The following is a 16,540-nucleotide window of genomic DNA, read 5'->3' on the forward strand; positions in this document are numbered from 1 at the left end:
ATCTTTATATTTCCCTTGCTCTCCTTGTGTTATACTTGTTCTCCTTATCTTCACTTGTTCACCCAATATTCTTCATGTTTTCCTTGCATTACAATTGTTGTCCTTACATTCCCCTTGTCGTCCTTGTGTTCTCCTTGTTCTTCCTGTATTCCCCTGGTTATTCTTCTGTTTCCCTTGCTCTCTTTGTGTTCAACTTTTTCTCCTCCTGGGTGAGGTTTTTTCGGGGTTTTTCCCTCACTCCTGTGGATGAATATCAGGTAACTTTATCAGGCGATTGGAACCCCACTTATCTTCGCCACTTCTCTTCCTCCCCCATCATCCTTTCTTCATCATCCCGTTTCTGGTTTTTCAGATCACTCTACCGGCGGCCTCCCGAAGCTGCTGGCTCTCTCGAACGGCCTCCGTGGAATATAGTTAAGCGACGATGGATGGTTTGTACAATGGCACCCGAGGCGGACCTACTCGGGGGAGGAGTTTCGCTTCGGACCGACAGGGGGGCCTTGGAGGAATTTGCCGAAGCAGGAATGGTATATGAATTCTGTCGGGTATAGGGACCGGTCGTTAAGGGAATCATGTGGTTAGGGCGGTGCGCATAGGGGATCTGTGGCACGCAACTCATTCCATATCGAGGGTTAGCACAATAGATCTCAATAGGTCGCAGTACTGCGCCATCCGTGCCCCCGTCAGTTAAATTCCATTTCATTCCATTCCTTACGTAACAAATAGAAGTAAAGAAACTCTCAATATATGTGAAGTATCGAAAATTTTTATTGGAGAAAAAGGTATTTAGTTCATTAAATTACACATAAATATTTTGTGGTTGTTAATTTCGAAATATCCCCTTGATAAAGAACGTAACAGAAGTTCATTTTCTCAAGAAGAAGATAACCGCGTCGAATAATATCCTTATGAGGGGAGTTTCGCCACTGAAGTCTTCTGTCTCTTCGATACAGTGTCACTTTTATCCCTGTCACCTTAACGAAGGTTTCGAGGTGTGTAACATTGCTGTCTCTTTCTAGAAATTCTACGACAAGTTGAAATTTCGTGTACTTTAATTACACCGAACTGCAGGAACAATATTAAACACTTATCGCAAGCCAATTATTCAATTCTGGTATAGGCGTCGGTTGCTAGGTGTGCAGTCAATCCAGATCAAATTTTAATTGTGCTCATTGTAGTCTAGCGCGTTAAATCTTGATTACAAGTTTGAGAGTTACTCATATTTCATTTTTTGAAGCATTCTTTCGCACTTCTATCTACTTTAAGGTGAATAATACTGCAGTTTCAGTGATTGTTGTTCGTAGCTTATTTCATTCCGTACATTAGACACATTTAAATGTTACAGCAAATTGTATTTCTTTATCCTAATTCCATTACCCAAACTTCTGGATAGAAGATACACGCAATCTTAGGGCTTTCCTCAAATTCCCTGTCACTTTTCTACTTGATACTAGTGACACGCAGTGAGATTGCCGTATCGTGGGATACGGCTGCCGTATAAAAAAACAGAATCGAACGTCAAAATAAAAGAAACAATCATCTCCTATGCTGAATTCCACACGAGAGGACCAGATATTATAGGCATACAGCAGAATATATATTGGTGTGGCATGTCAAAGGAATACCAGACAAGAAACAACTGAAATTGCTAACGAAAAAAGGGAAGAGACCGCGTAAAAAAGACACGGTTACAAAGACTCCAAACAGCCATACACTACAGGAATATGTAAAGATACCAGTGGATGTACACGCAAGAATGGAGTAGAGAGAACAACGGAAGACAATGGCAGTCATAATAGAAGCGGACATAGACTATTATTATTATATTATTATTATTATTATTATTATTATTATTATTATTATTATTATTATTATTATTATTATTATTATTATTATTATTATATTAAAACTAAAATTCAATTTCAAAATTTTATTTTAGTACTATAGTTGATAAACTATTACGTTTCTTTTTAATTTATATTTACTCCAATCGTATTATTTTATCCAGAATATTGTTACAACAATTCAAAGAAAATATAATTATGGTACAGCCAAGAATTTTGTGGAATATGGCTACTGTGATGGCTGACAACGCTTTCAACCATAAACGCATTCTCTGCTAGATACAAACAATGTGGTTTTGCCAAACCTCGTTAAAATTGTTGGAAACGAAACTAAAGCTCGTTCGTGATAGCTTACAGCCCATACATTATGTCCAGACACTCCTTCACTCTTCCTACAGAGCTGTGCACGAGATTGGATGAGTCTACTTACGAATTATAGGGGAATGGGTTAGCCTTTGCCTTGAACTCGAGACACACGCCCGAACTTTCCTTCTACTCCTACCCCCTCCACAGAAACGTTGTCCCCTACTGCGCATCGCGAGTGTCTCGACAAAATGCATGAGCTGTACAATGGTGAAAGAAACTTGTGCCTTATCTTACATGAAAAATGTGTTCTACTATCCTATGACTAATGGTTTTATTAAGATACACTTGTGCAGCATGTGTAGTGTTTGGATTAACACATTCTTTACATTTTTTCACGGTATTAAAATGCTAAATAATACACTCCGTCATTTCCATTTCAACACAATTCATTACAGATGTCGTTTACACAGTTTAAATGTAGTATTAACACATATATTTGTATTATTAGTATAATTTATTTTGCTTCTCAACTGCTTAATTTGATTTATTATCACATTAATATATGTCACAAGAAAATGATGATTGGTGATGGTGGTGATAATGGAAGTAGCAGCAGCAGAAGAAGAAGAAGAAGAAGAAGAAGAAGTAGAAGAAGAGTAATGAAAGACAACTTGAAAACTAGTACTTTTATGGCGAAACATACATAATGATGATTAGGGCTAGGTTTTTAATGAAACTGCACCTTTTTTCTAGTAAGCCAGAAACATTGCTGCTTTAGTATTTATATGTTATGTGATAAACTGAATGTTTTAAAACATATTTGTTAGGGCATTTTTTTTTTGCATTTTTTGCCTCTTACAACTCATAAAAACATTTTTTGTTTATAGTTATTTTTGGGGCATTTTCATTTAATTTTGCCCATAAATCCCCATTATTAATGTAAAATATTATTTATTTCCTTTGATATTTTGTCTATTAATACCAATTTTTGTATATTACTTTAATCGTTTTTCTACACAGATATTGCCATTTTAACGTAGTACACCCCCATGTAATGGATCAGTCCAACCACCTCTTCAATATAGACTCCTCTATACCTCCTAGTTCCGGATAAGAGTGGCCTTGTGGTGGACTACATGGAACTACTACATCACGTAAAATAATTAATTAAAGTGTACTACTTTGAAAAATTATGTAGGCCTAAAATTAAATAAACTTGAATGTTGGTACTAGAATTTAATTTAATTACTAGTCTAAATATTAATATTCATATTAAGCCAATTATGAAAGATCAATTTTTAGGGCATTTTAAGGAAATTTTTTAAAGATTTTTAGGTCATAAATGCATTGTTTTTATGACATTTTTTCATTATTAATTATAGGTCATTAAACCCTATCCCTAATGATGATGATGATGATGATGATGATGATGATGGATGAGAAAACACTGTTGGTACTCCACGTGTATTTCCGGTTTATTAATAGCGTTAATTCATTGCATTCACTGGGCGATGTAATGAACCAACAACGCTGAGGTCAATTCGACTCTGTTTGACCAGTGCGATGTTTGCTCACTACTGGAGCTAGGTAATTGCTCCCCTCTTCAGCACCAGTCGACGTGTACGATGCCTTCATCACGGCTTGAGGACTGTATGTGCTCCCAGTTGATTGAAAGATATGATAGACTTACTGTAACGGCATCGAGAGCGAGTTCTTTTACAAATGTAGCATCAGACTTTCAAATAAAGTGAATTAACAGAAAGAGAGGATATTAAAAAAGGGGGCCTTCTATTCGTGCAAGAAAATTGTATATTTCTATATCAATTTCGAAAAAAAAATTACTCGACTGTCCATGTATTTGGGTAAGTTATTTGTAATGTATGTGTTTCGGGCGAAGTTTTCGGGCAATTCTCTCTACATCTGGACAGGACCACTATTTACACCGTGGAATTTGGTGAGTAGCACATAATCCTTGTTTAGGGTTCTTTCTAATATGTATTTTTTTAATTTAATGTGCCCTCTCCTTTTTTCCCCAGTATTTTACTCAGATTTAAAACGTTATATTTTATCTGTTATAATCATTAAGTTACTTTTGTATTTTATATTGCGTTACTATCAAATTTGGTATTTTATATTTATTTGTACTAAATTAATTATACGCTTATAAGCTCTAGATCACCTATACTGTTTGTTCAAGACGAGTCTGTCTGTATTAGGGTGAATACTATTACTATATAAACGTAAAACAGTTACGAGTTGATAGTCTGTTACACGTACGCGCAATATTTTTCATCAGGTACATTTTAGAAAAAAAAATTTCGGAGACATAAGTGGATTCAAATATTTCCAACATCTTAACTGAAAGTAAGTAATAATTCACACAATTCCTTTCTGGTTTTACCTGACATTTGAAAAAGGGTATTGTTTTCTATGACTCCCCTATGTGTTTGAAATGTGATAAATTGTTCGGATTGTATTTTCAACTAGCAGTGAATGTAGTTTGGCTTTTCCACTAAATTATTCTTGTAGATTTTTTCAACTTTTCTCACTATTTCAAGCTGCACAACAAATTAAATTGAACTAACATATTGCTTATTGCATGTGACAATTATTTTATTAATAAACAATCATATTTTAAACTCTTACCTATAAGTTTATGTTTACCAAAATACTTATGTTCAAAATCGAAGCGCCGACTGATATTATAATATTTTATGTAAATCTCAACTGAACAATTGAGACAATGAACTTTACCTTTAGTCGTAATAACACAATAGTCTTGTTGCCATGCTTCTTGGAAACTAAAACAAAACCCATAATTTATTCGTCATATTCTCTTTCCACATCCCTGATTAGAACGTTATAGTATCGAGTTCAACCTATACTTACTGTACGTACACGCAGACAGATAGAATATTTGTGGAGGGAAAGATGAAGGGGTGATATACAGAACGTATTGCCAATGCCTGTTCTATAGTTAGATCGTATAGCCATCGCAGGGACAGTTTGTTTCCTAAGTACAACAGCAATACTATTATTTAATTTGCAATTTTATTCTGCATCTAGGAAATAGGCTGATGTAAAGCACCAGTTTCTTGCTGACAAACTATTCAGGTTTGTCACTAACTGAGGAAAGCAAAGTATTTCTTTCGGCATAAGAACGCAAGTTACAGATCTGTTACACAGGTGAGATTTGTAACTTGAAAATCCCAGAGCTGGGAGTTTCGGAGTTGAAAACAAGTTTCTCTGGAGCAGAACAATGTTCCAACTTGTTGCATTCTTGCATTTTGTAAGTGAGACAGTGAGTTCGCCACCGAGAAACAGAGAGTGTGATAGTGGCTGCTGGTAGGGAGAACTCTAACAATTACAGGAGGGTAATAGTGAAGAGAGAGCTTTTCAGATGCTTCGCTATTAATATATTACCCTATTTATCTTTCATTAATTATATATTTATTTACTCGTTCATCCAACCATTTCATTTTGTCATTCGCCACTCATTCAATCGCTAATTAATTCATATACGTATTCCTTAAAATCTTCATTCGGTTAGTTATTCGCGTCTTCATTCCTTAAATTACTTACTCATTCGTTTATTTTTACACCCATTCATTCACCTATTCGCTTACCTATTCCCTTACTCATTAATACACTTATTCTAATTTTCGTTTCTTCCTATTTCATTTATTCACTTCTTCATTCTTCCATTCATTCAATCTTTATCTTTTTCACTTAGTTGCATTAGTTGATTCATTCATTTCAATTTAGGGGCTTAGAACAAAAGGCAGGTAAGTGATATTATTAAAAAATGAGGTAAGTGCGTGTTTTGATAGCCCAAAAGGATGTTTCTTTGGGATAAAGTCAGGTAAGTGATCACACTGTCCAGTGCTGCTATATGGGCATCATTTCACCAAACTAGTATATAATATTTCATTGCATGTAGAACTTTAACTGTAATTTCTTCAAAACTAGGTTTCCGTCACTTACCTGCTTTTTGTTCTAAGCCCCTCAATTGATTCCTTAATTCTCACTTTTTTCGTTTATGAATTCACTTATAAGTTAATTAAATCATAAATTTGTTTACTTATCCATTAATTCAATCATGTTATTATTAATCTAGTTAATCTTTTATTTGTTCACAAAATGACTCATTTTCCCATTCATTCATTCATTCATTCATTCATTCATTCATTCATTCATTCATTCACTCTCTCATTTAATCTTACAGTCACTGGTTTGCTGATTCATTTTTAGTTATTTACTGATTCAGTCATTTTATTGCTAACTCTTTTAATTCATTCACCTACTCATTTAACAATTTATTAATTCATTTATTCACTCTATTTTTTTATTCCTTCACATAATCGCTGATATATACATCACATATTTAATGATTTCTTCTTTCACATATTTGCTGATTCATTCATTCATACATTCTCTGATTCATTTATCCACTTATTGGTGCATGTTCATTAAATTTTACTGTATCTCGGGATGACAGTTAATTTATATGCTACCCCACAAGTTCATACTAGAACACGGAAGTTTTGTACATAACTTAGACGTTATATAAGAAGAGAAACTGTAAGCATTACAGAAATAGAAAATTAGTATATGAATAAGCTTAATTTTTTCATCAAAATTCGTGTCGAATGTATGTGAATGCAGACAGATACCACTTTGAAAAAAGCAATGGATAAAAATGTTAATTATAGTCAGGATCAGCTTACTTAATACCCTAAGGATGAATCCTAACCTAACTACTTTTTCCCTATTACTACATATCCTAGTGAATTATAGTGATTTTCTAGCTCTCAGGTTGAATTTTCTTTTACCAACTTCGTTTCGAATTTCGGGTATTGATAAATACTACAACTGGTAGTTATTTTCTAACAGTTATGTTGGCAGCAGTAATTTCGGTTTGCAATATAGGAAACTGATGAAAATGCAAGTAAGGAAATACATTTTTAGGTTAGGTCTCATGAATCATAAACTCTTTAGTCAAAGCAATAAATTTCATATCAGACAAAATACATTTTAATATTAGATGATACTAGTCCTAATGACTAACATAATATTCGAGACGCCCAGGAAGAAAACATATTATTTCATAAATTATTGAATCATTTCGGAAACACCTTGCAACATAAAGATAAGATGTGGTAAATATAAGCAAGACATTGTTATTGTTAATATATTATTATTATTATTATTATTATTATTATTATTATTATTATTATTATTATTATTTCAGTACGTAAAATTGTGATTTTACCCTCTTTGATGATATCTGGTATTAGTTGGCAACACTGAAGATAACCAAATTAAACTTTTAGGAACTACACTTACGTGATCCCACTATAAACCCGGTGACAATTATGGACTTCTCTGAGGTATCTTGTACTGCTTCCGAAAAAAACCGTTCTCAAGGTTCCATTTCTCTCGTCAGCTTTCTCTTCGATTGCTTGAAATGCCTAAGAATTTATTTTTTCATCCGTAGGTGGAATAAAAATAAATATTACCATTACAAAGTAACATGCAACTAGAATACTTTCCAGTTCATCGACATGTGTTGTTAAATACTTTTTTTTTAGTGTTATAGAACAGGAGTGGTTGGAATTGTGCATACATGCAACCCCTGCATGGGATGATCCGTTTCAGAATCAATCTCTTCTATTCCCGGGAGAGAACCATTGAAATTACTGGACAAAAGGTTGAATGGCAGGTATTGAAAACAGAATTAACTTAATTGGTCCACTCAAATATCCCCTCATGAATTAAATCAGTGCACTTGATTGACTCCGCTACTTCAATGCTTGCAAAAAATCGCATCACAGTTAATTTTTGCATTTACTCATCACAATTGTAACATTTAAGTCTCAATTGGATTTCCAATGCTAAAGAGCGGGCTTATGCTTTCGCGAATTTGGGTTCTATCTCCGGCGTCGAGAGGAGTGATACTTACGGAGGATAGTACCAGAGAATGAGGTTTTTCCGAGGTTCTCCCGTTTCCCTCAACTTTCCAAACTTATTCTATCAACACATTACCTTGCCCTCCCTCCTCATCTCATCATAAATTTTGGAACTAGATCTCGTACGAGTCTTGGTAACATCAGATGCAGTTGTCCAGCCACATGCAGTATTCTCTCCATACTGCTAACAAACAACCCCACTGTACGCTATGGCCTTGAGGTGGACGTAGGGCTCTTTATTTTCGACACTATTATGATTATATCAGAATGCTTAATATGGACACTCACGGGTCCAGAATATCGGTGTGGAGACAGTCATAGTCGTAGCGTAGCTGAATTCTGCGCTATGTTGTAGCAGATGTTTTGCGGAGATAATCCGGAGTTACGTGAATGAAGGCATCTTCCACAACTTCTCGTAACTCTTCCGTTGTGCGATACCGGTTATTACTCTAACTGCATGGTTACCAAGGTCACCAATAACACAGTTCATCGCAAAATAAAGAAGTAAACGGGGTTACGCCCACTTTTCGGCCACTCTGTATTGTAGCTCGCCGGAGCTATCACTATCGCATTGCACTTCAACACATCTTCTAAATTTGAGAAGAATGGCGTAATTCGATGAGGTGAATCTGTCTTTCTGTTATCAGTATTCAATAGACTACAATGTCGTCTTTTAACGTATATATTCTTTTACTACTTTTATCACGAATTGGAGAAGAATATTTTTATGTAAACGTGAAGAATAAAATAACATGCCTCATTTTCAATAATGAAGTAGAATATTTCTTTCATTATAATATTAAACGACATTTTTAACAAGTGAAATCATATTAATTAATGATTACCGTATTCTTTCAGGTATATTAATAGTGAAATAAATTATTATTACTTTAGTGTTTGAATTGAAATCGATTAACTGAATTAATTTGAAATTCATTCTATCATTATTTAGGCGCTTTCATATGCAGGTCAAGCTAGATTACAAAAACGTAACCATACGAAACCGCTGAAAGTTTCTGACGTCTGTACAACCGATAATATTATAAAGGTTTCGAACCGAATTGTCGAACTCATTGTTAAAATGTAAAGCTATTTTAATATTTAAGCCTTTCTAAGAATACTGTATTATAGCAAGAAGCATAAAAAATTAGTTGATAATAAGAGTAGCTGTACGATACAAAAAGATGAGATCAAGAATGAGTTTAAATCTGTGAGCAGTACGTATTGCACTTATTTTAGTATTGTGTTTTCCCTAACAGTTCTGTCTTCAAATTCAAGTTAACATATTGCAGTAAATAAATTATACTTGTACCTCTCAGGTACAAGAACTTTGTACATGAACAAAGTTGACTTAGCATATTTTGACATTATGCTCTTCAATTCGAATAGACATTTTAGAGACTTGAATTTTTATATGAAGAATTTTTTTGATTAGGGACGTTATTATGTAAGTCGTAGTTAATCATTCTCATATGAACAGTTTTGGAAACATCTCGACTATATAATTCAATTTTCCATTTCATGTTATGTAAGAAGGCTAGATGGATGGATGGATGGATGGATGGATGGATGGATGGATACATGTATAGATAGATGGATAGATAGATAGATACATGGATGGATGGATGGACGGACGGACGGACGGACGGACGTGGATTTATACAGCAATTATACATACAAATGCTATCAGAATTTGCCCTTAAAACTAGTGCACGGATCTATTGAGTGTTACATACTTTGCAAAACAGGTCCTACTTTGTAGGTTTCGCCCTCCTCACCTATGATTAAAATCTGACCACTCACTAAAAACACACTGATTAATATGCAAGTGGTACACACAAAACCCATTATATTACAATATACTTTAACGTAGCTTATTAACAGATATAAAAGTGTATAATTCAGTAGTTAGCATTATTCCTTCGTCAGTTCGTATCATAAACTGCAATAAGTGATGTTCTAAGCTGTCTCGCCTTGACTAGAAACAATTCAGTGTTTTGTTCGTATTCTTTATTCTCCATGATGTCAAGATATACAACCAAACTCCTATTCCGACCTAGCATCGAGGGTGGTACATATTTTCTTTGAAGATTCTCTGTTTCTTTACAGTGCGCTAGAATGTGCTCCCATGACTCCTTTTCGACACATAATAGACAGAAGCGCTCTTCGGTGACAATTTTATGACTCTTCCATGCAGCCAATCTTAGCCACGCCAAACCAACTCTACTATCTTTGCTACAAATAGTTGATACAGCGTAGTTAAATAGCCATGTTAGGCTGCACTAAACACTTTAGGCTTTAAAATATATATTATTCATTGATTAACCCCTCAATAGAAACTCACCTAAGGCTGCAGGAAGCTTCGTAGATTTGTTTTAAAATAAGGAATAAATGAAGTTCAAACATGACGAAATCTGTTTTATTTTCGGGACAAAAACATTTAAGTCCACCATTCAAAAAAATTCCATAGACGAAAGAGAACCAACAAAAATATTGGTAACCTCATAAAAAAGTCTACTAATTTCCTAATTTATAGTGTAAAAAATCAGTTTGAAATTAATGCACATTCAATTTTTGTGGGAAGTTTTTTTATCTCCTATCTGGACTTGCCCGGTTTTTGCACCGAGATCTTCAATAATAGTGAATACTGTGAGATAGCCCTATGATCTCTCTATCTATACTACCTAAGCTGTCAACATATAAAAGATTTTTCATATTCCTGAGGAACTTTCATCTCGCTTTTATATTTGGTATTTTTCGTGAGCACACAATGGCACAAGGTGGGATTCCCATGATGTTGGCTTATGACGTCACGCTTGAACCTGAGATAACACAGCAAATAGCATCATTTTCGGAAAGAAGAATGCGATTCTCCTATCACGACTTTGAAGCTGAGTGGAAGCTGCAACCTTGTAATTCATTTCAGTTGTATTGAACTGCAGGTGGAGAAGCGGACCCCGTCGTGTGGCAGTGCCTCTCTTTATGACAATTCGCTCTGGTCGTGCAAAGAGTTCGCACGAGCACGCGTTTACAATCAGGCAGAGCGCTGCACGAATTGATTACTGGCGCTCTGGAGCTGGGCCTGATAACGAAATTGGTTAATACTACACTCACAGAACAATATGCGGCGATCTCGTTCCGTTCTTTGTTATCTGTGCCTGAAAGGGGATACTAGAGGTCCAAAGTATTGCGTATACAACACAGCCCAACAGCAGTTTCAGTGAGAGAGTGGACTATCCCACATCCGAGTCAGGAGTGGTGGGGTGTCTTGTTCAAAAATGTCCATAGTCGTCGAGTTTTCACCAAAGAGATGCAGAAGATACCAATTCGCAATATGTTTAGCAAAAATTGTTAACAGTTGAAGTAAGTTTCATTATTTCACCTAGCAAAACAGATATAACGGAATTAAATCTCAAAATCGATTTTATTTGTTAGATCACTCTTCCATTAAACGAAATTCTGCAACACAAATGCCTCCAAAGGACCAGTGTGTGTTACTGAAAACAGTTGCAGCTGTCGTACAAATGCAAAGTGTGTGTAAACCACTTTCAGATAAGGTTTCGTAGCAAATAGCGACTATGTGATAATAATAATAATAATAATAATAATAATAATAATAATAAAATGGAAATAAATAAATTTTAAGTGAACTTCAGTAATACGTAGCAAGAAAAGGTGGGGAAGCAACAGATAAGTACGACATGTTAGTAAGGAACAAAAGTGATTTGTGCTTAATTATATGAAATACAGTGCCATCAAATTATCGCGCACATTGGGCAGTGTAAAGGTGTAACTAAAAATATGGAATAATTCATCATAGTTCGGCAATCTGCCACAAGATGGCACCACAACGCTCTCTCCAATCGATTCGAACAAATGTAACTTTTCGTTCTGGAAAGGAATTTTTAAATGTTGTATTTGTTCGGATCAAATTTCTGCATATTTAAAGGACAAAACTAAAATAATTCTTTCACTCGTATATTATCATAACACATTAAGGGGTTAGGTACAGCTTACAGCAGTAAATTTTTTGGAAATATTCAACATTTTTTTCCTCCATTACTGTATCTTATATAATAATGAAATTTTGTATGCATAAAACACTGTCCTTCTGCTATATGAAAAAAATATTTTTACGATTTAAAAAAATTACTTATATATTTTTTTAATTAGCAGTAGCAGTTCACTGTGCAGTGATGAAGCGTTTCCCTCATAACTCATAAACTTGTTAAAGTTTTTTCATGTTCTCTCTCTTTTATTTTATTGCTGAAACTCATATTTGCAATATCATGCTCTTTCAACTACATTCCTTAATAAATAATACTTTTTTTTTATTTTGTGTTAGAAGAAATTACTGACATTTGACCATTTTTAAACGAATTTATTTTTTATCAGTCAATCTATCAAAGGTAGAGGAGTGGTCTTGCATCATATTGTAGATATGATATGTATAAATACGCACAAAAAATTTAATCACAGAATGTTGGATAGTTTTTTAGTTACGTGGGAAACGCTTCATCACTGCACAGTGAACTGAATTTTGGGAAAAAAAAAGTGAATATTTTTTTAATCGTAATTTTTTTTCAAATAGCAGAAGGACAGTGTTTTAAACATAACAATTTTCATTATTTTACAAGATACAGTAATGGAGAAAAAAATGCTGAATATTTCCAAAATTTCATTGCTATAAGCTATACCTAACCTCTTAATTAGCTTCCTCAAAACACGCTACGAAATGTTTCGTATAAAACAATTTTTATCTCGGAAAAGAAGCAAAACGAGCAAAAATTATATTAAATAGCTTTGTTTGAAACATCTTAAAGAACAACCATCTAAAATTAATGACATTACTTATCGTTCACCCTAAATTCTGGATATTTCATTCTGCATCCCATTGTATAACTTATGAATAATGCAAAGCGTCCTACATTTATTAGAAACCAAATTTTAATGCTTTAGTTTTCGAGATCGAGAGCTAATATGCGATACTTCGTAAGCCTATCTGTAAATTTTCAGGTGAATAAAAAAGATGTTTTAAAAATTAATTTTTCTCAAAATATATATAATTTTTATATATGTTTCTACTTTGCAAGATCCTCTCGATGACAAAATATTAGTTAACTGTAATGTAGTTAAACTAAACTAGCAATTTTGTAGAGATGAGATAGGCCCTATCACTTCTTAGCCACCGAGATGTTTCTTCGTGAGTCCAATTTTTCGCTACCATATATCAACGCCATAATTATCATTATTTTATATGGTAGATAACGTTTTAATAAGATTAATCTAGATATGTCGTAAAAATCATATAATTTTCTTCTATGAACATTTTTTCCATAGCTTATTTGGCATTCTGAAACCTGTATTAGTGAAAATAAATTACTCAGGTTCTCCCAATAAAGATTTTTCTCAACTGATGACAAACAAATATCATTATCGTTGCTGCTATTGAGACATTTCTCTGAATACAAAATACAACTTTGTGGTTACCTATGTAACTTGTTGCACCTGCCTTTAGATCATCCGATCCACCACCTCGACATAATGGGAGGGGTACGACTTTGTCTGTCTACTTAATTCAATTGACAATTAAGATTATAAATATGTTGAAAACAAGAATCACGATAAATTTAATATCATTGTCGATACTAGTTCCCTACCACACATTTTCTTGAACTACAAGATCTGAATATAGGTCGCCAGCATAGAAAACTTAATTTCGACGCACTAAATATTTTCCTAGTAGGCTACTGTTTCACTTGAGTTTTTGTTTCAAAACTAACAAGATTTCTTTTAAAGTCTCTGGTGTTTTAATAATTTACTAGATACCGCGACGTTAGGGAAGGAACTAACTGTTGCTAGCTTGGAATTAAGAGAAACGTTTTCCTGAAGTTGTAACATGAAGTTAGAGTATAAAACTTTAAACATTTCTTTTATAGAAGAAATGTGAAAACTAAAAACATTTTCGACATTGTGAACAAATAAAAAGAAATCTAGGAAAACTGTAGCTCTTTTGTGGTACCCCAGAAGTTAAAGAAAGTTAGTATTGACTAATCGAAAGCAGCTTAAATGAATTATAAAATATCAGGTATTGTTAAAAACTGTATAGGAAACATTGTAGAAGCACTAACAGACTCGTTTCAATGCATATTTAACGAAATAAATATATACGCAATACATAGGTCTAGTTATGCAGTAAGGAAGCAACAACTCTTTTAGATTTCTAGATTTTTATTACAAAATGTGTCAGAATATGCCTATACAAAAAATTATTCAAGTTCTACCTGAAATATTACGCTTGAGAAGAAAAAGCATCTTCTGTAGACCTCTAGAAAAAGAAGTAAGGAAGAGACTAGTGAAGTGCTTTGTATGCTATGTGGCATTGTATGGCATTGTATGGGACAGAAACATGAACATTACAACGTGAAGGGATCACACATAGTGTTCTACCCAACGGCAGGTCTTTCACTGCAAACTCAACATTCTCGAGTCTTTCCTATTTCCTGCCTTCCTTTTTGTCTCCGTTTATAATCCATATATCTTAATGTCGTCTATTATCTGATATTTTTTTCTGCCCCGAACTATTCTCCCGTTCACTATTCCTTCCAGTGCATCCTTCAGAAGGCAGTTTTTTTTTTCTAAACCAGTGACCCATCCAATTCCTTTTCCTATTCCTGATCAGTTTCAGCATCAGTCTTTCTTCACCCACTTTTTCCAATACAGCTTCGTTTCTTATTCTGGTTGTCCATTTCACATGCTCCATCCTTCTAACCGCTTTTCTTCACTTCGTCGTAATGTCCAATATTCTGCCCCATACAATACTAACTCTATACAAAACAATTCACTATTCTGTGCCTTAATTCTTTCTCCAGAGGTCTGCAGACCATACTTCACCGAAATTCTCCGCAAGAGTTAAATATAAGTTCTATCATGGTTTTTCTTTTATACCCGGTCAGAGACCGGGAAATTCCAATTAGCCTTTGCCCCCCCCCACGTGAAGAGAAGCAAATAGAATTTGAAATGTCAATATGAAGAAGAATGAAACGTGTGAAGTGAACAGACAGAATAAAAAATGAAGCTGTGATAAAAAGTGAGTGAAGAAAGAATAATGCTGATCAGGAAGAGCAAAAGGAATTGGTTGGATCACTGACAGAGAAGAAAATTGTCTTCAGAAGGATAGGCCTACACTAAAAGGAATGTTGAACGGGAGAAGAGTTCGGGGCAGAAGAAGATATCAGATGATAGACGGCATTAAGATATTGTATGGATCGTATGTGGAGACAAAGAGGAAGGTATAAAATTGATAAGATTGGAGAATACTGGGTTTGCAGTGAAATATCTGCCCTTGGGCAGAGAACTATGAATGAATGAATTATCATGGAAAGCAGCTACCGCTACTGGTATCCGCGTGACAGGGATTTTCAATTTAAAACCATCTCCATGCGGTCACTGAATGTGTATTTATTAATGTGATGTAATAGCTGAACCGCGTTCTGTCGGCGCCGGAATCAACCGCATCAACGAGTAGACTCTCCCAAGAAGAACAAATTTACGTGTATTTTATTTTGAACCTATTTTAAAACATGGGTTTAAATATGTCATAATGATTATGCTGTAAGAGATGATACTCCATTATTAAACAAAATAGTTTCTAATCTAAAGTCTTGAACTCTCGCTATGGTTCTTCATTTGCTATACAGTGTAGAAATTAAAGGTGATATCATATAGCCTAAGTTAGTAGTTAGGTAATGTGGTTGTGTATTCATGGGACATAAGATTCTTATGCTGGGTTGCTAGAATGTTTTTATTTTGTTTTTTAATAATGCAGAATTCTAGGAACGTGCACTAACGCTAATGATTCACTAAAGATTTCTGTAACTTACCGGTCTGATTTTTCTTCTGTAAAAAACCGGTGCTTCCCTAGTAAGCTATAAATAAGGTACACTGACGTTGAAAGGTATCTGACTTCACTATTTGATTGTGATCGATAATTTGTTGGTGTAAGTGTGACTCCTTAAGTTATTACTTTTATGAATAGATGGCGACGATAATAGTCAGTGTTGCCAATAGTACATAAATATACTCGCGTAACAGAATTCATTTTTTCATCCATTTTACTGATTTTAATACAACACTGGGTTGAGTTGGAAACCACTGATATTGTCAATTATGAGAATAATTTATGCTTTATCTACACTCGTTTCTCCTGACACATTTTTAACCGCCCCAATAATGGTGCCACCTATCGAGACCTAGCGGAACTATTTCAAAGTTCGTGAATTTTTTATATCTTTGGTTCTGACTTATCCCGCGGTTGGAAAGTTCGTTTATACGATCATAAAATCGTAGGTCAGTTATCTTTGAACGTCAGTGTACTATCTTGCGCAAATAAAAAGTAAAGTTTGGATTACTTATATTTAA

General features: G+C 34.3%; 1 protein-coding gene across 1 annotated transcript in view; it reads left to right on the forward strand.

The window, feature by feature from the left end:
• Nucleotides 1-2,738: 2,738 nt before the first annotated feature.
• The window catches only part of LOC138715720 (potassium channel subfamily K member 18-like), a 228,591-nt gene continuing 214,789 nt past the window's right edge, over nucleotides 2,739-16,540 (forward strand). Inside the window, exons 1-2 of the mRNA XM_069848776.1 lie at nucleotides 2,739-2,806; nucleotides 11,062-11,216. Of these exons, the coding sequence (XP_069704877.1) occupies nucleotides 2,739-2,806; nucleotides 11,062-11,216 (223 nt within the window). The remainder of the gene's footprint in view (nucleotides 2,807-11,061; nucleotides 11,217-16,540) is intronic.

Source organism: Periplaneta americana, chromosome 15 (genome assembly GCF_040183065.1).
Source record: "Periplaneta americana isolate PAMFEO1 chromosome 15, P.americana_PAMFEO1_priV1, whole genome shotgun sequence".
NCBI lineage: Eukaryota > Metazoa > Arthropoda > Insecta > Blattodea > Blattidae > Periplaneta > Periplaneta americana.